The sequence below is a fragment of the Eubalaena glacialis genome, chromosome 9 (assembly GCF_028564815.1).
Source record: "Eubalaena glacialis isolate mEubGla1 chromosome 9, mEubGla1.1.hap2.+ XY, whole genome shotgun sequence".
In the NCBI taxonomy this organism is placed as follows: domain Eukaryota; kingdom Metazoa; phylum Chordata; class Mammalia; order Artiodactyla; family Balaenidae; genus Eubalaena; species Eubalaena glacialis.
In genome coordinates, this window is record NC_083724.1 from 35,327,615 (window position 1) to 35,353,494 (window position 25,880).

Below are 25,880 nucleotides of genomic sequence, written 5' to 3' on the forward strand. Positions count from 1 at the left end.
GATCCCACGTGCCGCGAAGCAACTAAGCCCGTGCGCCACAACTACTGAGCCTGCGCTCCAGAGCCCGTGAGCCACAACTACTGAGCCCTCGTGCCACAGCTACTGAGGCCCACGTGCCTAGAGCCCGTGCTCCGCAACATGAGAAGCCACCGCAGTGAGAAGCCTGCTCACTGCAATGAAGAGTAGCCCCCGCTCACCGCAACTACAGAAAGCCCACGCGCAGCAACGAAGACCCAATGCAGCCAAAAATAAATAAATTTATTAAAGAAAAAAAAAAAGAAAGCTACAAAGAGGCCAACTTCAAACACTGTATGTAATTGGGGGGTTCTGGGAGGAACTCCAGAAACCTTCAGATAAGCCCAAAGTGAAGCAAGCAATTATCCATGAATCACAGAGACAACAGGGACACAGAAAGGTATCATAATAAGTACATGAGCTTTGGGGGCCAAACAGACCTGAGCTGGAGTCCCACTGAGCCATTTTTCAGTCATGTCAACCCTGGGCTCTTTATTTAACCTCTTCGTGCCTCAATTATCTCATGCGTAATGTTTAGTTTTAATTTACTTGTAGAAATAATATATATGAAGTGCCTAACACATTAATTTGGCATATAACAGGCAGTTGGCAAATGGCAGCCATTACTATAAGTATTCTTAAAACGAAGATAAGCTGTGCAAATAAGAACTTTAATTTCAAGAGAAATTTCCATATGTGGAAATGCCAGTTTGGCGCAGGTTGCTAATTCATATAAGTGTAAAAGGAGATATAAACATTTGGTTTCCACCAATATCACTGTCTTTAAACTGTACAAGGCAAATGATTGATGGTCTGTGCTTTTAGTCTATAAATAAGAGGTACAGAGCTGTGAGGAGAGAACCATCAGGAAACCTATGTGTTGCATTTCTATTTAGCTTTCAACTTTCAAAACTAAGAGCTTAAATAAAGGCTTCAGTTTTGACTACATTACCAATTTCAGTGCAAGGCTACATGTGGATCACCTGGAGAGTTTACTTAAAACACAGATTCTGGGGTTCTACTGCCAGAGATTCTGACTCAGGAGGCCTGGGGTGAGGAAGGGGAATCTGCATTTTTAATAGGCTGCCCAGGTTATTCTTAAATTGGGATAGATTTGGAAATCACTGTAATCAAAACGGTACCTGAAATTCCTAAATCTTAACTTACCAGAGCTGGGAACAAGGTTTAGTAAATAGTCCTGGGTTGTAAGCAAGACAGAAGCTCTAAACACTTTACATTGATTCAGTTCATAAAGTTTCCAAAAATATCAGATAATCTGTTCCCATATATAAGACATCCCTTGATTATCTGGGACAAATTAACTGATTAAAGCCCCAGAGTCCTGAGGCAGAACTGTTCGACCCATGGGGGACTAGGGGTGGAGTCTGAAGTCCCACACTACAGATCTCCAGTGTTCAGAGATCTTTACATGATCCTTCCCTCCAAGTGGCACCTCCCCACCACTAATCATCATTAATCTGCTCCTCAGATAAGAGTTAGCATTAGCTTGGCTTTAACTGTGATTAAACTATCCAATAACAAAGAGTTCTGATGAGGCAAATTGGAACCCATTTATGCTTATGATTGTAAATAACATGACATAGTAAAAATATTTTTTAAAGATGAAAAGCTTGTGACATATAAGTTGAATGCTTTTTAGAATGAGAGCTATTATACTTTTCACTTTTAAGAGTTGAAAATTAGTTTTTTTTCCTCCCATAAAAATAACAAAATTTCATAAATGCCTATACTTGCTATCTTAAGAATGAATGAAAGCATTTTATAGAAAAAAAATAAGCAGTTGACCTTTTAAATTGAGTTTTGGGGGGTGTGTATGTATGTCTGTGTGTTGGGACAGGGAGGGTAGGGAGAGAGATTGTTCTTTTTGTTCAGCATTGTCAAATAAGCTGGCACATTTCCCCTAAGAAAGCCGGCAAAGGGAAGAGGGAGGGGGGAGCTTGTGCCATTGTCCAGGGCTTCCTGGAGTGAGCGTATAGCTTGAGGAGCTTGGGCTTCCTTGGGTTGGAACCAGCACATCCTGGGGGCTTCAGGAGAGGAGAGTGTGGATCCAAATGTGCAAACGTGAGAAAACAGACTGAAAGTGCTAAAACAAATGTAAGGAATTATGATTCTCACTGTCCAAAGGCCAAAGAGCAGTGAAATAGGCACTGTTGAACCTTATAAAGGGTGGCACAAGCTCTCTAGAAAGCAACTGACTGCATATATCAAAAATCCTGTAATTTTTAAACAAGTGATTTCTCTTCTAGGAATCTATCTCATAAATACATAATCAGAGAGCTGAACAAAGATTTAAGTTCAACATTATTTGTAACAGTGAAAAATCTGGGAGAAAAAAAACCTACAAAAGAAAATGATAAGTAAATTATGATTTCTCTATATGATGGAATATTTAGCCATTAAAATGTTTATGAAGAAATCTCATCACATGGAAAAGTGTTCACAGAATTATGTTAAGTGAAAAAAGTAGGTATGAAATTATATATAGTAATATACCAATTGTATAAATATGTATAGGAAAAAAACTAGAAGAAATACATAAGTAGTTTAACAAGGGTTATGTTGGTTGGCTGACTTTGTTTTCTTACACTTTTTTATATTTTCTAAATTATCTCCAATAAACATTTTATTTTTAAAATTTAGAAAGTCATTAAATAAAAAACATTATTTCCTAAATAAAAAAATATTTTTCTCACAGGAAAGTAGAAAAAATATTTAAACATTCACTTTAGATATAATTAGGTTTTTAACAGGACTAGGGTCATTAGATTTTTAGATAAATGACATCATTTTAAATATTAGAAAACTGCACAGTTCACTGGTCTCATTTCACATTCAAAATTCCCATTTGTGCAGTTCCAAGTCCCCCTGCAGGGATTAAGGACTCTTGGTATCATTCTACACATTTTTCTTAGGAGGAGAATAAAAAGCTCTGATTGTCCAATGACCTACTTATTTTCCACTTTTGCAGCATACACTTGGTCTTTCTCCACTGCCACATGGCGCTCCTCAGACACACTGTAATAGAGAATCATCTCTTCCATCAGAACTTCCAGCTTATGTATCTCTTGCCACGGCTGGACGACAAAGTAGCCCGGGTGACAGGCCACTGGCACGTACACATCCATGTGTTCCCCTGGCTTGGACAAGTGGGCAGGAGGTGGCAGTTCCTCCATGGAGAAAGAGCTGGTGTGGTCTACCAACGACTTTCTGAGGATATCCGAGAGGCTCTTTCTGAAATTCTCTCCAGTGTTGCCCAAAATGGGGGTGTTCGCACTTTTGCTGTTGGGGGAGCTAGCTCCACTGGATATGGCACTCAGAAACACATCCTTCTGATGCCTCCACAAGTCTGCATTTGTAATCTGGCGATTGATACTGCGGTGAGGATCGGGGAAGTTCTTGGGGGTAAATAAATAAATATGTGCGATCCCTCTGGTTTCATCCACTTTTGTAACCTTTGGAAAACACACAAAACCAACTTAAAGAAATCCAAGTTCACGATGAATTCTGAGGTGGTTATAATATTAACTTTAAATATTATAAAACAGTATTTTGCAAAGAACCCAACTTGCTAAAATCATTTTATTTGAGGTCAGATGAATTATCTATCACAGCTGTAGCAATGAATAAGCTCGTAGGTCCAAGTAGTCTAGAAACCAGCGGCAAACTTATGGAAATGGAAAATTTACTAACCTCTAAAAACTGAGAATATCTATGACTGGCTAGAGGTCATTATCACTGAGAGGAAGTGATTCTATGTATCATGATTAATTTTTTTATATTAATGACATGTTAAAACACTCAAAGAAGAAAGAGTAACCCAATGAGTCCCCATGTGCTCATCATCCAACTTCAACAATAAAAAAATAATAAAAACGGCAAAATGTCCTATAAGAATTCTGCTTAATGCTGGTGTACCCTCAGACAGGGAAGGGAAAGAAAAAGCTTTGACCTTCACCATACCCTTTGGGATCTTTGGTCCAAAGTCCTTGTTTGGTCCTAATATCTGCTCTCACCCCTCTCCCTTTCCCCCAGTTACATGAGAGGAGAGGGACCTTGGGAGAAAAAGAGGAAGAAAGCTCCACTGAATAGGCCAAAATTACAGTCACCATTTTGCACCTTTTGCCCAGGAGACCTCTGGTTACCTGGCTAGCTTTTTCTGTCAGAGGGGCGAATGTGTGTATGGGAGCACCACACGGGGATAACTGCACTGTGCTGCTGTGTGTCCCAAAGGGCTGGGTGACTGTTAATTCTTCTCATCAGCTCCTCTGGTTTATCTTAGGAATAACAAAAGTGAGACACTTCTAGCCACATCTGTCTTTTACCAAATTGGGCTAGAAATGAAAGGCAGGATCACAGGCATAAAGACAAGGAGACACCAGCAAGGCAATCCTTCTAAAGTAATTTACTTTAAAGGCTTCTCTCCTAGCAAGAGGAGTCTATTTAAATTCATTCTTTGGAGGGCTAATGAAGTACTGACTGCTAATTCATTTTGATATTTATGGTACAGAAACACCGTTTCAAAAATCAACCATTAAAAAGATTTTTATTGACTACCCAATACCCTGGCTTTAGGAGCTGAAAATGTAGCTGAGAAAACAATATTCATGTGGCAATTGAAGAATATAAAATGGTATATAACTGTGTGATTGCACATGATAAACCCCAGGGGAGAATGAAGATAGGAAAATCAATGTGGGCTAGAATAAGTGAGAGGTCTTCATGAAGGTATTTCTCAAGGACATTTCAGTGTTAACATTGTTAAATGCTTATATAAAACGATAACACTATTTACATCAGTTAAAATAGAGAAATATTATGTTACATGTCTATTTTTGGAAATATGAGCAGTGTTTTTGATATGAAGATGCAAGAGTGTGAAAAAGAAACGAAATAAAGCAGTTTAAATAAGTTTTAGGAAGAGACAAAAACCAAGATTATAAGCAAATATTTGTTTATAATCCATTTTACTTTAGGGATAAAAAAAAGAAATACCGGACTTATTTAAATGGTCTTTAGAAACATTTATCAAGAGATACATGGTCCTCTGTTGCAGACTTAACTCCTTATCATGGAGCAAAATAGGAGCACAGAACTATCTGCTACCTTATTAATAATCAAAAAATTATATAAAGGGTTTAAAAATAACACCGGAGATATAGGATAAATTCTTAAATAAAAATTAAACCATCAAATATCTTATAGCTACACATGTAACCAACCTCCTGCCTATAAAAGTGTGTCGGAGGTGGAAGCATCAGTTTACAGTAAGATAAAATTCTTTCACAAAAACAAGTGGAAAAAAAAAAAGTGAGTCCTTCTGGCTGACAGCCCCCTTTTATCAAGACCAATAAGATAACTAACCTTAATGCTACAATCTGAGCAATTCAAAACAGAATCTCTTAGCCAAAGCACAGCATCTGGTGTCCACATGCCAATAGACTGTGGAAGATCTGCTAAACAGCACTTTATAGCCTGAAAAGAAAACACAATGGAAAAGAGGACACACCATCTTAAAATAGGTACTTATGAGTAGTGTCAATATTATTTTCCTACAAGTCAAATGTTGCCAAGATAGAAAGCAAGCAACAACAATAGCTAATAATGACAATCACAGTTCTCAGGCTGGAGCATCTGCTATGTTCCTGATCTATTTATATTACTACCATTGTCTTTACTCCTATCATGAGCCAGGGTTATACCAGGCACTTCACATACTTCTCACCCTACAATACTTCTGCATGGCAGGCCAGTGTTGTGATCTCATTTTACAGATGGTGAAACAGACTCAGAGATACTAACTTGTGTAAGATCACAAAGTCGTGAAGACAAGATTGGGACTTATATCTAGATCTTCCCTCTATGCCCAACTAAAAAAAAAATGAAGTGTCATTTGGATGAAATCTGACTCCTGTTGTAAAAATCTCTGTGGAGGCTTCCTGCTGAATGAAGCATTTCCTGAGTACCCCAGGCATTTGTACTTACCTTTTGAAGGAGGTTGTAATGAGAATTAAGGAGGGTAAGAAAAACTAAAACCCAGTGATACCTAAAAGACTCATTTTTCCCTGATGCTTTTTACCTCCCACCATCACTGCACAAGCTTCTGCAGAATGGCTACATCAGGGAGGAAAAGGTAACCCCAGGGACTCCCTCCAGTCTCATGGAAGCCTTTGAATTGATAGAGGCAATTTTGGGCAGGAGATGAAACTTACTTCCAGGATTCCTAGATTTCTTCTTTCCTCTCTGAGCCCCAACCTCCCTGTCATACACCCTCCCTTCATCCTTGGGGGCTCCAAGTCTCCCACTGTGCCCCCTGCATGAGGCACATTTTTCTGGGTGGGGAGGAGGTCACTAAGAGCAAAGAGAGCAGACTCTACTCGTGCAGGTGCCAGGTGGGCAAAGAGGGAGTGTGGCGGGCCAGCTGGGGCCCACGCACTGGAGAGCACAAGCCCTGCAGAGAACGTCACTTCCCAAGGTCCCACAGAGCACTGTCTCATATAGGGGACTGCTCAATAGAGTCACGTTTTCTAGTTTGTCAAGAGAAGCTAGAAGCAGACAACTAATTCACATTTTAAAACACTTTACGAGCCAAGGGCCCAGACCCAATATTCATGGGTCAGCCTTGGCCAACAGGCCATCACTTTGCTACTCTGAACCTCTTGGGGAGATGTTGTTAGCCAGAGGCTTGCCCTAGCTGGTTTTAAAGGTTCCCCCAACTTCACATCTATCAAATAAAAAATCCAGATAAGATTAATAGAAAAAATTATAGTGGCTTTTACCAAGAAAGTACACCTGTGTAACTTTCAGACAGTCAGAAGCAGTGGGACAGATCCCCCATCTCCTCCAGCCCCGGAAACCTTTTCTAGGTAAGGCTGGCCCTAGATGGATGTTCTAACAAGGGGTACAGAGGCCGGGGTGTTATCAAGTGAAAGCAGCACTTAAAGGTCTAACAGTTTTCAATATTATGCTGAGCAGCAATAAGAAAAAATGTGATTCTGAAAATTGGCTTGAACTCAAGTTAAACAGCTTCTCTGTAATAGTCATTTTGGGAAAGGCAACAGTGACTGCAGTGAGAGAAATTATAAAAGCCATGCTAATTATGGTCAAGTACTTTTTATTCACTGAGTTTTGATGCATAAGACATCTTCTGGTAAATAGGTCAAGGGGTCTCTTGAAATTATAGAATGTTGAACAATTTTATTTTCAAAGCATGATGGATTTCTGTACAAACTCTACTTCTCCTAAGTAGGAAATAGTTATTAATAATTTTAAGTAATTCAAAATAATTCAAACTTCTTATCATCTTGAATTTTTATCAAGAGAGGAAAGATAGACTGAAGTTAATCTTTTCACTAAAATCTATGAGGAGAAGGTTAAATATAAACATATATCCGAAGAGAATGGTTACCTAATTAAATTAAGAACTCTGGAAGTAAATATTTACATATAATATCCTGAAACTGTGTAGAAGCCAGCATTGGCATCTAATTATTAAAGTGGAACCTCTAACTGGACAACATAGCCTGATGACTCAATATGCTTGAAAACAAACATTTATCAAACAATATTCTGTAAGTCTGACTGGTCTTCTTGTCTAAGCAAAATTTTACATCTGAAAACCAGTGAGCCACCATTTGGGTCATTTCCAATTTTGTTAAACTCAATCATCATCAAAAACTGAGAGAGCATCTCACAATGTGATTATGAACACATCCAAATCCCTTTCAGCCGATCTCCTAGGCTTGTAACATATAGTACCTGAGGTGGTACTGCAATCATTTCTTGGAGAAACCGAGGGGGAATTTCCCTGAGCTCGGACACTTTCACAGACGTCACAGTGCCAGAGTCCAGGAACTGAACATCAAGAGCCCGGCTGCTGTGAACATTCGTGATCTGCAATGAGACAAGTGTTGGCTGATTTATTAGCATACCCAAAAGGCCAAAATGCTTCTGTGCAATTCCATTTCGTACAACTCTAAAATGCATATAAAAAGCAACAAAGACTATCAGTGTTGATTAAACTTTCTCTTATTTTAAAATGTACTTATTTACCAAATAGATATTCTTTTATAGTAGAATTGATTTCAACATCTTGCTGTTAATTCATAAATATACTAATAATTACTATGTTTTCAATTCTAGGATACTACTGATTATAAAACAATTTGATACATTATTATATACTGCTGATCATAAGATACAGTCTGTTCTCCAAAATATTAGGATGTGAGGGAAAAAAAAAAAACTACTGTGTCTTAGCAATGAGGAAATAATAGAGAGAATTCAGAGACAGAATTTTACTTGTAGTAGGTAAACACTATGCATTTTTTTTTTTTTTTTAGAGTTAAACTTGGTCTTTTTTAAAAAATTAATTAATTAATTTTTGGCTACGTTGGGTCTTCGTTGCTGCACGCGGGCTTTCTCTAGTTGCGGTGAGCGGGGGCTACTCTTCGTTGCGGTGAGCGGGCTTCTCATTGCGGTGGCTTCTCTTGTTGCGGAGCACGGGCTCTAGATACGCGGGCTTCAGTAGTTGTGGCTTGCGGGCTCTAGAGCCCAGGCTCAGTAGTTGTGGTGCACGGGCTTAGTTGCTCTGCGGCATGTGGGATCTTCCCGGACCAGGGCTTGAACCCGTGTCCCCTGCATTGGCAGGCGGATTCTTAACCACTGTGCCACCAGGGAAGTCCCAATACTATGTATTTTTAAAACATGACACATTCTGGTATTTTATAGCTTAGTCAGAAAGCCCAATGATACTTTGTGTCATTTGTCCTAGCTAAAAAATTGAACTCAGAAAGTCATAATTCAAGAATGGGAACATCATTAATCATTAGAGAAATGCAAATCAAAACTACAATGAGATATCATCTCACACCAGTCAGAATGGCCATCATCAAAAAATCTACAAACAATAAATGCTGGAGAGGGTGTGGAGAAAAGGGAACCCTCTTGCACTGTTGGTGGGAATGGAAGTTGATACAGCCACTATGGAGAACAGTATGGAGGTTCCTTAAAAAACTAAAAATAGAACTACCATACGACCCAGCAATCCCACTACTGGGCATATACCCTGAGAAAACCATAATTCAAAAAGAGTCATGTACCAAAATGTTCATTGCAGCTCTATTTACAATAGCCAGGACATGGAAGCAACCTAAGTGTCCATCGACAGATGAATGGATAAAGAAGATGTGGCACATATATACAATGGAATATTACTCAGCCATAAAAAGGAACGAAATTGAGTTATTTGTAGTGAGGTGGATGGACGTAGACTGTCATACAGAGTGAAGTAAGTCAGAAAGAGAAAAACAAATAACGTATGCTAACACATATATATGGATTAAAAAAAAAAGAAAAAAGAAAAAAAAATGGTCAGAAGAATCTAGGGGCAAGATGGGAATAAAGACGCAGACCTACTACAGAATGGACTTGAGGATATGGGGAGGGGGAAGGGTAAGCTGGGACAAAGTGAGAGAGTGGCATGGACATATATACACTACCAAACGTAAAATAGATAGCTAGTGGGAAGCAGCCGCAGAGCACAGGGAGATCAGCTCAGTGCCTTGTGACCACCTAGGGGGGTGGGATAGGGAGGGCGGGAGGGAGGGAGATGCAAGAGGGAAGAGATATGGGGACATATGTATATGTATAACTGATTCACTTTGTTATAAAGCAGAAACTAACACACCATTGTAAAGCAATTATACTGCAATAAAGATGTTAAAAAAAAATGGGTAAGTTACACACTGAATCAAAGCAATAATTACCTACCTGTGGCCAAATGGCAACCACACAATGTAAGATCCTGGATGCATCTTTAAATGCCCACAATCTCCCCTAATATGCCCCTAAAATGCCATTGTGACACTTGCCATTGTTAAATATTTACAGTGGCCAAATATAGCCCCACTGGGGTGGTTATCTGGGCTGAGATCTCACGTCTACAACTGCACTAACTGATACCTAATCGTGGTGGTGCCTTCGGTTCGATGACTGTTGAGAACTCGGCCACTTTCGGCTTGGAAGTCAGATTCGCCAAAAGTGAAGCCTTTTTCTACTGCCCGAGAGAATGCTTGATTAATATAATAGCATAAATTTTTAAATCTCTTAAGACATGATAAACACAAACAGTTTTGTTTGGAGGAATATTTTAAAATGTATTTGTTTATTCAAACATACATACTGAACATATATATTGGTATGGGTGGTATCTGTTGAATGCCTGTTATATCCAGGCATAACTAGGCTGCAAAGATATACTTCCCCTTCTCAAAGAGCTCCTAGTGCCATGAGAGATGACACAAATACACAACCATACTATAATGTAGTAAAGGCAATAATGAAGTTGTGCTTGGGGTACTGTGAGAACACAGAGGGTGGGTACCTGACCCAGCAGGAAGCAGGTGTTAGGGCAAGCTTTCAGGAGGAGGGAATGCCTAGAATTGGTACTTTTCTTTAAAAATTTACTTTTTTTCCTTCTTATTTTAGTAAAATGCCTCCATTGTAGAAAATTTAGATACTTAATGATATAAAAATCACTTGTAATCTACTATAGGTTACAATTATCCTTCTAGTCTTTTACCCATGATTCACAAAAGATTAGATTTACAAGAATTACAAAATGTTTGTAGATACTATTTCATAGTTGACTGCTTTCCACTCAGTGTCTCATAAAAATATTTCATGTTGTTTGTCTTGTATGTCATTTTAATGTTATTTAAGTCTATCATATAGATACATTGTGACTTATCAAATCACTTTGGTTGGATAATTTAAGTTGTGTAAATTTGTTTACACAAATTTGTTACTTTAAGAAATAATCATATTTATTGGGCATTTGTATTTCCTTTTTCACAAACTGAAATTTCATAAATTTCACAAATTTATGTCCTTTCAGAGCTGCACCTTAAATGATGAATGGGAGTAAACCAGGTTGGTAGGAGTCCAGTTAGGGGCGAATCTGGACATTTCAAACAGAGGGGAGAGGATGGGCAAAGGCACATACATACTTCTTACGTGTGGGGCCTACAAGCATTTTGGTTACGTTAGAGCATAAAGTGAGAGGCCGGGCAAGGCAAGAGGTGAGGCTGGGAGACAGGCAAAGGCAAGGTCTAAGAGAACCAGATATTATGCCTTCAAGAACTGAGACTTTACCCTGTAGATGAGAAGCCAATGTCAAGCCTTAAGTAGAAGAATGAGATGGTCAGCTTTATAAAATTGTTGGTGAGGGCTTTGGGATCAGATAGATTTGGTTTTAAATCTCAGCTCTCCCACTTTTTAGCTGAATGACTTTCCTCATCAGTAAGAACGGGGATAACAGGGTTTTGTGAACATGAAATGAGATCAGTCATGTTTAAAAAAGCATTTAGTGTCATGGAAACAGTAAGTCTCGTCATAAGTTGGATGTATAATTATTTGCATTTTGGGTTGCTACTCTTAGTGGTACGGAGCTCAACCAGAGGAAGACAGGAGTGAAGGCAGAGGAACCAGTTGGTGTGGTACTGCAGTGTTCCAGGCAAGAATTAACAAAGATGTAAAATCAGCAGTGTTCGGTGATTAGCTGCACTTGGGGCTGAGGAAGATGTAGGAGTCAAAGATAACTCTTAAGAAACAGCCTGAATGGCTGCATGAATGGAGGTACCACTAAAATAGAGATAAGGGAGAAAGGTAAGGATGGGGAAAGATAATTTTGGTTTCAGACATGTAGAACTTAAACGAGTTTGTGAGATGGACAATTAGGCTGGCTTTTTGCTCAAATCTGCAGCCCATCAAGGACTGGAAAACAAATTTGGGAGTCATTAGGGCCAAAATGGTATCTGAAACTATGAGATAGGATTACCTAGAAGGATGCAGAGGCCGAGAAGAGTGATGAGCCTGGACAGGACTTAGGGACACTGACATTTCAGAAGTGGGGGTGGAAGGAGGTTTGGGTGAAAAATAAGAGAAGGAATTATTAGACTATCATGAGGAAAATTAGGATTTGATAACATGGTAGCCTAGTGAGAAGGGAATTCCAAGTTTCAACACTGTTCGATGCAGCAAAGAGGTCTGGTATGACAAGACCTGGAAGATACTAATTCAACTGCACAATTAAGATGCTGTTCACAAGAACAGGCTCTGTGATGGAGTGCGGGCAGAAGTCATGTGGCAGTGACTGAGGACTGACTGGAAGATGGTGCAGAGTGAATGCAGACCACTTCTACAGGGAAACAGGGAGAGTAATGGCCACTGCACTGAATAAAGTTGGTTGGACGTACAGAATAAGTTCAGAATGTATAGGCACTAAAGTTTAGACAAGTTACAATGTCAAGAGCAAATACATCACTTAAACACAGGATCTGCTTTTCATTAATCATCTTTCTTTCCTTAACTTTCTATGCATCACTAAGAGAATGAACACTTTTGCTACCTCAAAAGTAGATAATACACAACTTGATAGTAATAAAAATAATACTAGATATTTATCTAAAGTATTTGAGCATACACTGAGAAGGTATTTTTGCCAAAAAGGCATAGCCTGATTCCACACACGGAGAAACTCAAGTTGAGAGACACTCTACAAAACACTGCTACTCTTCAAGAGGCCACAAACAACAAAGACTGAGCAACTGCCAGGTTGGAGGAAACTAAGAAGACATGACAACTAAATACATCTTGGGATCCTGGACCAGAAAAAGGACATTTGGAGGACAATCTGGGAAATGTCAGTATGTTCTGCAGATTAGTTAATAATATTGTACCAATGTTAATTTCCTGATTTTGATAATCGTTATGTAAGACGTTAACAATTGGAGATGGTGGGTAAAGGGCATATGGGAACTCTTTAAAATATTTTTGCAACTTTCTAAAAGTCTGAAATTACTTCAAAATAAAAGGTTAAAAAATTAAGTATTTGTGCATTTATACATTATACACTAAACAGCACAGAGCTTTAAAATTCAGATAATGTCGTGTTCTTTTTAACAAATCATGTTTTGAAGTTTATAGCTAAGCACCCAAATCTTAGTCATATAACTCCAGATCTCAACTTTCTGACACACATTCACATTAATGACAATAATTATTTCAAAACTGAGGCTTTCATTAAAGTGGCCATGACCAAGATTTACTTAAATAAATCAGTACAATTAAGCTATCACAATATTGCTATGCAGTAATAAAACTCAATAAAGCAATGATTCTTACTTAGGGTTGGTTTCTTTGAGAATCTTAAGAAAATTATGAATACTTTCCCTCCAAAATACATAATATACACACACACACATAATTTGCATACAATTGTGGGGGAGGGGTCCAGGCGCTCCCTGTAAGCAGAGGTCTTTGCACCTAGGTTAAGCACCACTGTGGAAAAAAAAAAAAAATCAAGCCCAGATTTGCAATTTTACTAACTGGGCAAAATAGATATCAAAAAAAAAAGAAGACGACGAAGAAAAGAAAGAAACCACAAAAATCCAAAACCTACCTTTGAAAAACATACAGAGATTTATGACAAAATATAACAAACCTCCTTGCAAATTCATAACTGAGCTTGTAAGAAAATAAAACAATTATTAGGCCCTGGAAATAGAGGAATACGTGAACGCTGAAACCCAAGCCATTCTGGGCAGGGGTGAGGGAGGACATGAGATGCCCCCAAGAAGCCAGAACGCTCAAAGGGCTACCCCTTGAGGGAGGGGTAACTCTGGAGAGCAATTAGGCATTCCCTATGCCCAGAAATTCCACTCCTACATATGTACCCTGGGAGATATGCACAGGAAGGTTCACGGTAGTGCTGTTTATAGCAAAAAATTCGACACAATCTAAATATCCATTGTCAGAAGAATGGAGTGATAATGTTGGCATATTCATACACTGTTACAGCATATAGCAGGGAAAACAGATTACATCACAAACATAATGAATGCAAAAGCATGTTATAGAAGAATCAATACATCTTACAATTTGTGTAAATTTTTAAGACATTCATTTAGTTATACTTTATTCATGTTTTTACTATAAATATTATATATACTATTCACTTCTACATTTTAAATACCTCTATATTGAAATATACAGATAGTAAAAGTATGTGTGTATAGACACAAATATAGTACAAGTCTAAAGCAGTGAATAGGAAGGAGAAACACCAACTTCAGCTGGTAGCTCCCCCAGGGGTGGGAGTAAAAGAAAGGGCTGCAGACAGGGAGCATCAACTGTATTGGCTTTATGTATCATGTTTTATTTCTTAAACTGGTGATGAGTATATGGATGCTTACTCCATTTTTTAAAAACCTCATTTATATGTCTGAAATATTTCATCTTAAGTTTAAAAAAAGTCAAGTGACTGATTTTACCTCTACTCGTAACCATTTTCCTTTGCAATGGAAGAGGCAGATTTTCCCACAGAAGGGTAATGAAACGAAGTACTCAGAGGTCATGTGCTGCAAAACAGAAACGCATGACACTTATTACTCCCAGCAAAGAGCACGTTGCTACACCATGAGAAAAACACCGCTGTGGCCCAGGCAAACTGCTTCACCCGTATGTGATCAGACTTTCGGCGAGGTGTGCGCTCCAGTGGACGCAGCACATGTACAGGGGTTGGAGGGCTTCTGCCTTGTTTCTCATATGTTGGTGGCAGCCATCTACCCTCCTTCCTTGCACATGGCCCATAAATCAGCCTTGTTAAAATGTCTAAAAATGTTAGCATGGAGGTCAGTATAATTCATCCAGGCTCAGGCACCATCAGTTAAACACAGAGGGAAGATGAATCCGGTAAAATGAACAGCCTGGATGAAAGGGAAGCAGTTAGGCTAGCTGTTCATAAGGTCTCCTCTTTTCATCTTTTAACATTCAAGATTCAAAGATAAGATTTTAATCCAAAACAAAAGAAACGTTATCAACACAAATATGGATATCAGTGCCAGTTCAATGTTGTTCAATGTTTTCATCCTCCTCCTCTGCTGTAGCTTGAAATGGGGGACCTGCCATTGCCTCTTTCCTTCAGGGTGAATGTTTCTACTCTCCCCAAAGGCAATGTCTCCTTCCACTTGAGTTTCCAGGGCACTAAGAACTATCAAGAGTGCTTTTCCCCATTATAGATTATAAGCACATGCATGCAAATGAGCAACTAGAGTCACCCTCTGGATGTCTCAGATTTCTCTAGGACAGATCAGCAAATCAAACTTAAGTAATGACCTTGAGGTACAAGCTAAGACATCTGTAACAGAGAAAGAGGTAAAGCTATAGATCTAACGTCTCGATTCTAGGCTGTAGTCTAAATACAAGTTTAATCCAATTCAGCAAATATTTTGGAATACCTATTTTATGTAAGACACTAGATAACTTACTACAGTACCTATATGAATTAGGTACTTACCAGAAGCTGGTGAGGCTCAGTCTCTGCCCTCAGGAAGCCTATACTCTAGGAAAGCAAACAAATACCCAAACAGCTAAAACAATGCTGCATACAAGCGTCATGAGGCACTCGGGGGTGCTCTGTAGGTCAGAGGCAAGGGTTCACTTCCAGGTGAGGGGGTCAGAGATGAAGCGGCATTAGAGTTTAGTCACTTGGAAACCACAGCATATTGTGGATTACAACTATAATGTCCAAATGGAGGTAAGGAAATCCATTTAGGACCTTAAAACAAAACCTCTACAGATCCTGATTCAGAATATAATACTAGAATTAAAGGGAAAAGAGATTACTAACAAATGTAAACTGCAGAACCACATTTTCCAAGGCGCAGGTTCTCTCAGGGACCATAAAGAGGTTGGGGAGTGGTGCCTCGGAAGTTTTCTTCTCCTTCTAAGTTCCATGGTTCCGTCTTTGCCCAGGCAGAGGAGCCAGCTGCTCGAGCAGACAGTCACAGGCAGCTGCACTGTAGGCTCATCAACTGCACCTTGTGAATGACAAATCTACCGGTTGTTGAGCACTTTCTATGTGCCAGGCCCTGTGCTAATAAGCAGCCTTGTGACTAGTCCTCATAACAATCCTGTGGGTACTCACTATTATTATCCTCATTTTACCATGCAGAAACTAGTGGGGATTTTTGTTTTTGTTTTAAATTCTGAAGTCTGGGGCTCTTACCCTCTATTTTAGAGAGTCTACCTTAAAATATACAAAACTTACTACACATGTACAATTTAGTGCCTCCTCTTGTTTGCAATGTTAGGACTCATCTTAGAGGTGGATGCTGCTTGGCCATACCTTACAATGAAAGTATTCCTCTATCTTATGCAGAAGGTCGTTGAGCTTGTTCAAACCCTTACAAGGCACCTGGCAGTAGAGTGTGCCGTCGGAGCAAATATTAGTCACTCTGACATTTGTGTACATGGCATCGACCTGAAACAAAGGACACACCAAGGATGTGAGAACAGAGTGCAGCTCTTACCTACCTAAGGGGATCTACCTAAATAGCTCATTGAAAGTTTCTGCGCTTTTCAATCTTCTAAGCAAGCTGGAGGACAGATAGAATGAAATTCGTAACGTAAATGTGAAAAACTAGTTTGCATACCACTCTTTCCAAAAGGAATATGTGGTATCATTTGTGTCAGGCACAGAGTAGAGAGTTTGCATACATTATATTATTACCACTTTCTACTGTCTAAAAGGCTAAGAGTATCTTCAGCTCTGCTTTAACTCTGGTTTATCTTCTCCCCATTAATTTAGAAAAATAATTATTATATAAAACATATTTTTGCAACATTAACAGAAATGAAAATAAAAAACTCTCACAAAATCAATCCCATTATCAGTTTACTTTCTAATCCATGTCCATAGGCCACAGGAATTTTTAGTAACTTTTAAAAATTATAATCACAGTAAAGGTTTAATTTTAGCCATTTTTAGTCAAATCATAATATAAAGGCAATTCACTGTTGTTCTACTTATTAAAACAAATATTTTCCCAATGTTGCTATGAAGTCTTAAAAATGATCATTTTTAACATCTCATCCTATTCTTTCGAGTGGCTGCTCTATAATTTATTTAAAGGTGTCCTTTCCTACAGACATCTATGTTCTTCACATTTAAAAAATGTTAAAGCTAGCAATTTAATAAGCATCTTCACTGATCTAATTTTCCCTTCATTTGAATTATCTTCCATTATCTTTGCAAAATAATTTCATATAAAATTAATATATGCTCATTGTGGAAACTGGAAAATAAAACAAAAATCCAATTCTTAATAATTACTATTTATATTTTGGCATTTCCCCTCCTTTTAGCTCCCTTCCTTCCTTTTTTTTCCCAATACATACATAAACTGTCTCTATCTAGTATTAGCCTAAAATGTACAACGTTCTTTTCTGGTGAATTTCTTTCCTGTGATACTCGTGAATAGACAACAGTGGTCACAGTGGTACCTGAAGGTGAACCTCTAGTGACTTGTCACATATGGCCTTTAAGCAGGTGGCATTGATGTTGATGTCATCTTCTCCTGAGGTATCGTACAGAACCACCAGTGGAATATCAGCTTTTTCAAGTATTTCCACTGCAAAGATCTTTCCACAAGTTAAAGATTCAACCACCTTCACTAAATCAGGATCATCACTTAGAACTTCCAACCCTGAAAAATATTGAATATTTAAATTTCTACTTAATTAGAAGAATCATTTTAAGATGCAGAGATTGTTTTGGCTACTTATTACAATTATGAATCTACTACAAAATTCTTAAATTTTATAGGGAAGCTTTGTTATACAATCTTCTTTATAGTATCCACCCTTAGGTTTAAAAATATTTATTATAACATAAATGCCCTTTTGAATGATTACACGAAGGCGGGCAATCTTAAAACAAGAAGAAAAGTTGACGATCAATCTGAATTTCTACCTTAGGAGAAACAGCCTTCACTTTACTTACAAACACATATTTAAAACAAAAAGACTAACATGTAAAGAAGTTGTCAGCCAATTATGTCTGCCAGTCATGTATTTGTAACACTCTTGCTAAAAATATACCCTTGGTTTTTTCATTTTCGAATTAAATATGCACAATTATTTCTTCCATGAACATGCACTTATTGAAAATTTAGACAACCTCCCCCCCTCCCTTTCATTCTTTCTTTTTAAGTAAACCATCATGGCCCTGATGATACCAAAGAACTTACGGATTTATGAAAGGAAGATTAAATACTGTTTAATGTAATGTGGGTATTAGGTGAATTTTATTGCAGTCTAATTATTCTTTAAATTCTTGGAAAATTGTAACTTCATATATCATAATATGACTACTCTAAGTTAATCTATTAAACTAATTAAACTAGGGCATCATTTCCCCAATGGTACTACAATGTCTATTTCTATATTTTTCCCCTTTAAATCCGTAAGCAAAAGTTCACAGACTCCTTCTGACCTACCTTTCTCTTGTTCATATTCTGTTCTCCAGACACACACCTCTATAACTTTTATCAAACCTTTCATTTCAGCATCCTAAATCTTTTCCTATGCTCCTGATATGTTCTTTTCAAAACTAACTCTCACAGGTTTGTAACAGGATTTTTAAATTACTCGAGATTTATCTCACAGAGAGAGCCAAACCTAGTTCTTCTGACATAAAGACATCCCTGCTGGGAAGGAGGCATTTCTTCACGGGTCTAATTTTCACAAAAACAATTCTGATCGTTTTCTGAATGTAGCTCTGGCTCTCCTGCATGAGGCATACATATTCCAATGTCTTTCCTCATCATTAACGTGTGCCCCCCATACTTTCAGGTCATCCCTACACGTCACTCTCACACATGTGCATTTCTCTACGCTTCCTTGAGAAGGAAAGAAAAGAACAGTGATACGTGACAGTGCCAGAGACCGCACATGACCCACAGCTGGACTCGTGCTTGGGTGCACAAGGGAGTGTTCCTTGCTAACAAGCAGCACCCACGGAGTCCATCTCAGTGGGAACGAAGCTGGGAGTCACTTTACAACAGGTCGAACAACGTAATTTACACTGATCCTGTACCCCACGATACAGGGCCTCGAACAGCTGTTACTAGGGCAGTTAGGGCAACAGCAACCAAACCCTCTCAGATGTCCAACGGGTTTTTTAATAATAAAGTTAAATGTGCTATATAACGTAACAAAAATATATTAAAACATTATAACATTTTTATAATGATCAAATCTTACAAAGAAAATATTAACATGAATTTATTTATATCTTTCAAGAAATAACACGTTTTAACACCTTGAGATACTTAATACGTTTTAGGATTTAACCACCCCAAAGTACAATGGTAATATGTATCAAAGTGGAGAGCGCTTTTTTTTTTTTTTTTTACTTTTTAAAAAAATTTTTATTTATTTATTTTTTATACAGCAGGTTCTTATTAGTTATCTGTTTTATACATATTAGTGTATATGTGTCGATCCCAATCTCCCAGTTCATCCCCGCCCGGCCCCCACTTTCCCCGCTTGGTGTCCATACGTTTGTCAAAGTGGAGGTCACTTTAAAAAAAGTTCATTTTACCTGCGAGCTTACACTTTGTAGCTTGGAATGACAGTGAACAGAACTTCGGGTTCAATTTGTATGCTTTGCTCTTTTCAACATTTTCACTAAAACCATAGTCAACATAGCATACCTAATGATAACAGAAACAACATTTAGCTTCAAATAAAATTCTTTATCCTCACTTCTTAAAAAAAATCACTTGATGCATTTAACTGGCTTTATTTTACCCCATAATTGGCATGTGAAGTGGCACCACTGCCTGGAAAATGCCAGGGGAGATGCCCCTGACTTAGCCCGGAAGAGGAATGCTGTGAATGGGACCGGGGTGCCAGGGCTCCTGACTTCCAGGCCGCACTCCTCTGCTGCGCCTTTGCCAAAGGGGAGAAGAGGGAAGAGTGCTGAACCCCGATGCCTTCTGTTGTCAGCTTCTCAGCAGCACACGTACCTGGTCTGCCAGCCCTGACTGCCCCCACCCTTTCCTTACTGTCATAATGCCTACATCACCTTATTCTTTCTTGATTTATACAACTCCACTAAGGATCTGCTTCCTTAGGCAGATCCTTATTTATTTCTAGAGGAGGCATCACACTGGTGGTATTTACCAGATTCTAAATCCCCAGAGCAGCACTTGTGATGGCTTGCTCTCAGCTGTTATGCTTCCAGGGACCGAGATGCTTTCTGTCAATGACAACAATGATGTCATGGCTGGATAACATGGAATTCTACACTGTAAAGGTAGGTAATTCTGGGTTTTTTGGGGGCTGTGAAGCTGGGTTAGGCCTTCATCCAATTCAGGAAAAGGTCCCAAGTCTGCTGGACAGAGCTCTGTGTTTACAGAAACTTGCATGGCACTTCCTCACCACCATCACAGATCATGGAGAGCCTGGATATTATTTGTAGTGTATTAAATAAAACCTTCAGTTGAAAAGGACTATATAACCAAAGGCTTTTTCTTTTTGGAGAAAAATAAAATCTAGAGACATTAAGTTGTGGTTTAGAATGATGACTAGGAATCAGAGGGAAAGTGTTGAAAACTTAGTACGCTTCTCTAATTAAAGCAGATGGTTATTACAAAAACAGAACAAATCACAAAAACGCAGGGCAAAGGCATTTCAAAGAAATACCAAGTAATACAGAGTTCTACTTTCTGCAGTAAAATAAAGTCCACAGCTTCTGAGCACCGAGATTCTGACAGTAAGTATACAAAACAAAAATTCTCCCATCAGAGAATCTAAGGAAGAAAAGAATAGAGAGATGACTAACGCCTTTCCCTGACCACCTGATAACCGTGTCTGTGGGGCCTGTATATCCCATGTTGGAAAGGATCGTCTCTTAGAGTCCATATCTTGACTCAGTGCCCATCGAGGCCTTGATCCCTGGCAGGGTCCCCACACTGCAGCCAGCCACTTCTCCAAGCCCTAATTAGCACCTGCTTTTCCTTCCCAAAGGCCTCAGGATTCACGCAGCTTTTTGTGTCCTTTAATAGCGATCAACACCCACAATTTGGATTCTGCTCTTCCTAGGCCTAAAATGGAGACAACATGTCTGTGACTAGGACATAGTATGTGAAATCGTGATTCCTGGGCAATTTAGAATGTACTCCTAGCACTAAGAGGCTAAAGAATACTGCTCTAAAATCTTCAAAGGGGTTCTGTAATGTCTGGAGCTTGTTTTCTTTTCTTTCTTCTTTTGAATCACGATACCATGTATTTGTATGTCAGCTGCGGCTCATAAAACATCTGCCCATGGACTGTCCAGCTGGACTCTCACCACCCTCTGTCCTGTGTCCTTTGGCCCTGAGATCAGCACAAGCAGGCTCATAATCCTGGCATCGGGCCCCAGTTCATTCCTGGCTCTCTGGCTCCCTCAGGTGGCCACAGGTCTCACAGCACCACCTGAGTAATAACCAGAAAACACCCCTGGGATGTGGGTCTGCGCCAGGCCAAACTGGCACCAACCTGAGGGGGTGACCGCATGTTCCTGTTCCTCATACTCAGCAAGCTTTGTGGAAAGCAAGGAGGGAATCTGTTCTTGCTGTCAGGCACAGTAAAATTCAAGAGAAACAAGACTTTCCACGTAGCTGGGGTTTCTCCTCATAAAGGGTAAAATTCATCTCTGTCTGGTTCATGGGATATGGGGAACAAGATCAGGCCAGGACTGCCACAACTACTGCTGCCTTAAGAGCTTACCACCGTACAACACACCAAGCTACCGCATTTATTCCTCACACCAGCTCACAGCTCTCAGAAGCAATGACACAGCCGGTTGCTTCCTCCTTTATGAGGTACTTTCCTGTTCTGGCTTCCGTGACACTGTCTTCTTGGTTTTCCTCCTTCTTTGGCCATTCTGACAGTCTTCTTTGCTCCTCTCACACCCACCATCTAAATGCTGAAGTGTTTCAGAGCCTAGTTCTGGGTCCCCTTCTCTGCTCTATGGGTGATTCTTCCTCGAGGAGATCTGACCCAGTCCCATGGCTTCAAGTAGCACCTACACGCTGATGCCTCCCACCCTGCTGCTACATCTCCAGTCCTGACTTCTCCCTGAGCTCCAGGCTTGTCCAGGTGAAATCTGATAGCTTTTCTCAAACCTAACAGGTCCTACAAAATTCTTGATTCTCCTAAATATTGGTTCTTTTCCCTGATTTCCCAATTTCAATAAATGGCACCAATATCCACCAGGTTGCTCAAGCCCCAAACCCAGCAGTCATCCTGAATCTTCTCCTTTCTTCTCTTCCACATCCAATGAATTAGTGTCCTGTCAGTTCTACCTCCAAATACATCCTGAATATGTCCCATTACCTCTGTCTCCACTGTTTCTACCCTAATTCAGGTTACAAGTTGCTGGCTACTGCAATAGCCAACTAACCAGTCTTACTTTCCTCCTCTACACTACTACAATCCATGCCCCACACAGGCACTGGAACAATCTTTGAAGCAAATAAACCAGATCACATCTCCCTGCTTATCCCTTCCTTCAAAGTTATTTTCTATCATAGCACCCTTGTCATTTCCTTCACTGCTCTTAAATTGTCCTGTTTATTTATTGTATACTTGTTCATTATCTGTCTTCTTTTACTAGCATATAAGCTTCTTGAGAACAAGGACTTGTCAGTCTTGTCTCCTGCCCTAGGACAGTGGAAAAAATGAATGAAAAGTTTAACAGGCAGATACTAGCATAATGATAGTGTCTGATTTTATAGGTAAGGAATCAGAGAAGTTAAATAACTTTCCCAAGGCCACACAGCTAGAAGTGGCAGAGTTGGGACTCAAACTCAGGTCTAACTGACTCCAGAGCTTAAACTCCCAAAGTAGAGGTAAGGAAGGAAGGGGAAGGCCCAAGTGATTTTTGCCTTATAGATCTCAGACTGGGAGATATCCTTGTGGAGTATTTGTAGCATTTATTATAAACACTGATGCACTGTTAACATGTCACCAGGGTTTGTATGGTTCTTCTCTTCATAAGCAATCCCTGTGCCTTCAAATAGCTTAAGTTGTGTTGGACTTCCTAAGGGCAGGGAAACGGTCAGCAAGTAGACTGAAGTTTAGCTAGGAATGTCTGGGGCAGTTATCTCCTATCAACTACAGGTCACTCAGGTTTCTCACTGAGCACAAAGCAGTGATGGGGCCACACTGACTGGGGTCCTGTTCACCTGGACTTCCCGCCCCCTGCAGTGCTAAGGGTTCTGAGATGTGCTAACCCTGCTTGCAAAATTTAGACAAAACTGTGCCTTCGTGAGTGAGTTCTGGTTCTGGGTCTCTGAGCTGAGGGAAAGAAGAGGCAATGGGGCAGAGGATGATCACCACGAATGTGGTCAAGTCTGGAAGTGTTGGAGCCTCTGATGGAAAAGACTGGTGAACGAGCCCTCTGACCTTTCCAAGATGACCAAGAGGGCAAGACTTTGGGCGTGGCCCAAGTCTTATCTGGGGTTCTCCTCAGCTGGCTGTGCAAGAAGGGAGAGAAGAATGCCATCTCCTCTCATCAGTATGGTTTCCCTCACTCCAAAGTATTGACCTTGATAAGAAGCCCACAGAGCTCTGATCAGTATTCATTATATAACCTTGGGGGATAGGAATAGAGGTTTTTTTCCTGATTACATCATGGGTTATGGTACTACAATGGAGAAGAATTTTTTTTCTTTTTTTTAAACTAAAACTCTAAGATAATATAACTACCACTGACTTAAAAGTTGACAGGGATAATCTTTTACAGATACTATCTTTTCAACTTCTGGGGAAAACTGAATATAGTTAGAGAGGACACAATATTAGAAGCAACATTTGCATTTGAAAAATAATGTGTTTGTCTTCATAATGCTTGCCTTTATTTTGTTCTCTTCTGTTGAGGTGACCTGTGCCCGTAACCAAGCATCCTCCTCAGCATTTACAGCTAGCAACTGGCCAATCTGCACAGTCTGGACTGGTGTGACCTTGGAGTTCTTACTGTAATACTCCTTCATCTCATCTTCCATTAACTCCTGAGCAGCAGAATAGTCTCTGCCCACATACCTAAATTAAAGGAAGAGAACACAAATGAAGCAACCTGGAAGAAGGAAAGCTACAGGAATTCATTAATATTACTCTGTTTTTCTACGGTCATCTTTGGTTCCAGGCTCAGACTTGCTTACATTGACAGGGAGGAGAACATGGAGTTAGTAAACAATTGTATCTTGAAAAAGGAGAATAGAATACTGTGGAGCTCACAAAACAAGACCAAGGTCCCACACACCACACAACAGAGCAAATGCTCAACAACAATCCAGAGAACTAGAGGATATAACAGTAAGCAGTCAGGGAGGACCAGGTTGAGAGAAGACTCAAGGGAAGGAAAGAGAGGAAGTGGAAAGGAAGACGAGATGAGAAGTGGAAGCCAGATGAGCAAGAGTCAACCTGAGATTTTGACTCAGGCTGCTGGAGATCTGTGTAGATTTCTGAGAAGAGAATGTAGTTGATAGTTCTGCCTTAACTAAGGCTGGGTCTGAACAAGTCTCAATCTCTGAAAACCAATGAAATCTGACTCCTCCTAGAGAAAAACAAACCCTTGAAAACAATAAATACAACCATGTGACAACCCATCCCTCCAATTACTGAACAAATTTGAACAAATTACAACAAAATGTTGAGTTCTGATACCCTTAAAGAGATGACATGTTCTAGATAAATGTCTCTTTAAGTTGCATGCTTTTTAAGAAATGTTTTTTCCAGGATACTCTTCTATCCCCCTTCTACAATTTTCGGCTGTTGACAACTGCAATCACCTTGTCCTAGTTTATGTTATCAAAACATACTGTTTTGCTTTCTGCCATAAATAGTCTGCTGCTTCCTTGTCCTTTAGTCTTCAGAGACGATTCTAACAAAGGCCTCCTTCCAGGATGGAAAACCTGGCAAATCAAACCTGGCTCCTTTAACAGGAGCTATCTCAGCCATGGGATGAAGCCTTTTGAGTTTGAAGGCTATGCTGTACCAGCACCAGAATCACCTGGCCAGGGAGATGGGGGATATGCCACAAGAACATTGCTCTTTGAACTGTTCTAGCTTCTACTCAGGGCCCAAGTGGTCCTATACAGCTTTCAGAAACTACTCCTTTTAGGAGTATCTTCCTGTATTTCTGGTAACTATCAGCAGGGCAGAAGAAACCAGAGTCAACCTATTTGTTACTAGAGGAAAAGAAGCTTTTAAAAGCCCTACACAAAAGGGAAATAATGCCTCTTTTGGAGGCAATGGCTATTTTAAAACCAAATATGACATGCATATTATTCACTCCAGAAACAGCTGTAAAAGCTTTGTCATACTCTATCATTTAAGGTTACTGAGCTTTACAAATGTTAGGGTACTGCCTGGAATACAGCCGCACTCTTGGCTCTGAAGTCTCCTAGTAGATCTGCAGCTCTGCCCAAGTGCCCATTTCTTGGGACCTGGAGTCTCAAGGGGCCTCCTGGTAGCGCTGCTACAGTCCTGGGAGCTCAGCTGGCAGAGGCCTAGGCTGTAGCCCGTGGTTTGGTAGTCTGCATAGCATGGGCTCCTGCCAGGGAGAAGGGAGGTGGTGAGAAGCAGCATGAGATCTGCAGGCAGCTTCTGCTCTCTGTAGCCACCAACAGAGAATGATGCTAGCTACATGCCCTGGGCGGGGTAAGGAGGTAATGTGACAGTTGGTATAAGAGTGGGTAGTGGCAAGAATAAGGTCATACATTATCCCCAAATTACCTGAGCAAGTGAACAAAGAATGATATGCAGGCCAATTTAGATATGCCATAAATACAAAGTTTTACAAAGTTAATTTTTAGACTGGAGACAACAGATTCCCATACTTGACCTAAGGGTCCTGCCATGGCATCTCCCTGTAACTTTTATGAGTCACAAGCCTACTAGTTTCCAGAGTCTACCGCCTGGGTAAAGGTGTGGGTGTAGAATGGGGCTCAGCC

General features: G+C 39.7%; 1 protein-coding gene across 2 annotated transcripts in view; it reads right to left on the minus strand.

Moving 5' to 3' along the window:
* The window catches only part of TDRD7 (tudor domain containing 7), an 88,038-nt gene that overhangs the window by 4,141 nt on the left and 58,017 nt on the right, over positions 1 to 25,880 (minus strand). The window contains exons 8-15 of one of the 2 annotated variants that reach the window (XM_061201118.1): positions 23,781 to 23,967; positions 19,481 to 19,592; positions 17,380 to 17,582; positions 16,223 to 16,357; positions 14,367 to 14,453; positions 7,792 to 7,926; positions 5,398 to 5,508; positions 2,986 to 3,488 (exon numbers count right to left, since the gene is read on the minus strand). In XM_061201118.1, coding sequence (XP_061057101.1) covers positions 2,986 to 3,488; positions 5,398 to 5,508; positions 7,792 to 7,926; positions 14,367 to 14,453; positions 16,223 to 16,357; positions 17,380 to 17,582; positions 19,481 to 19,592; positions 23,781 to 23,967 — 1,473 coding nt within the window. The remainder of the gene's footprint in view (positions 1 to 2,985; positions 3,489 to 5,397; positions 5,509 to 7,791; positions 7,927 to 14,366; positions 14,454 to 16,222; positions 16,358 to 17,379; positions 17,583 to 19,480; positions 19,593 to 23,780; positions 23,968 to 25,880) is intronic. The other variant, XM_061201119.1, reaches the window with a different exon arrangement.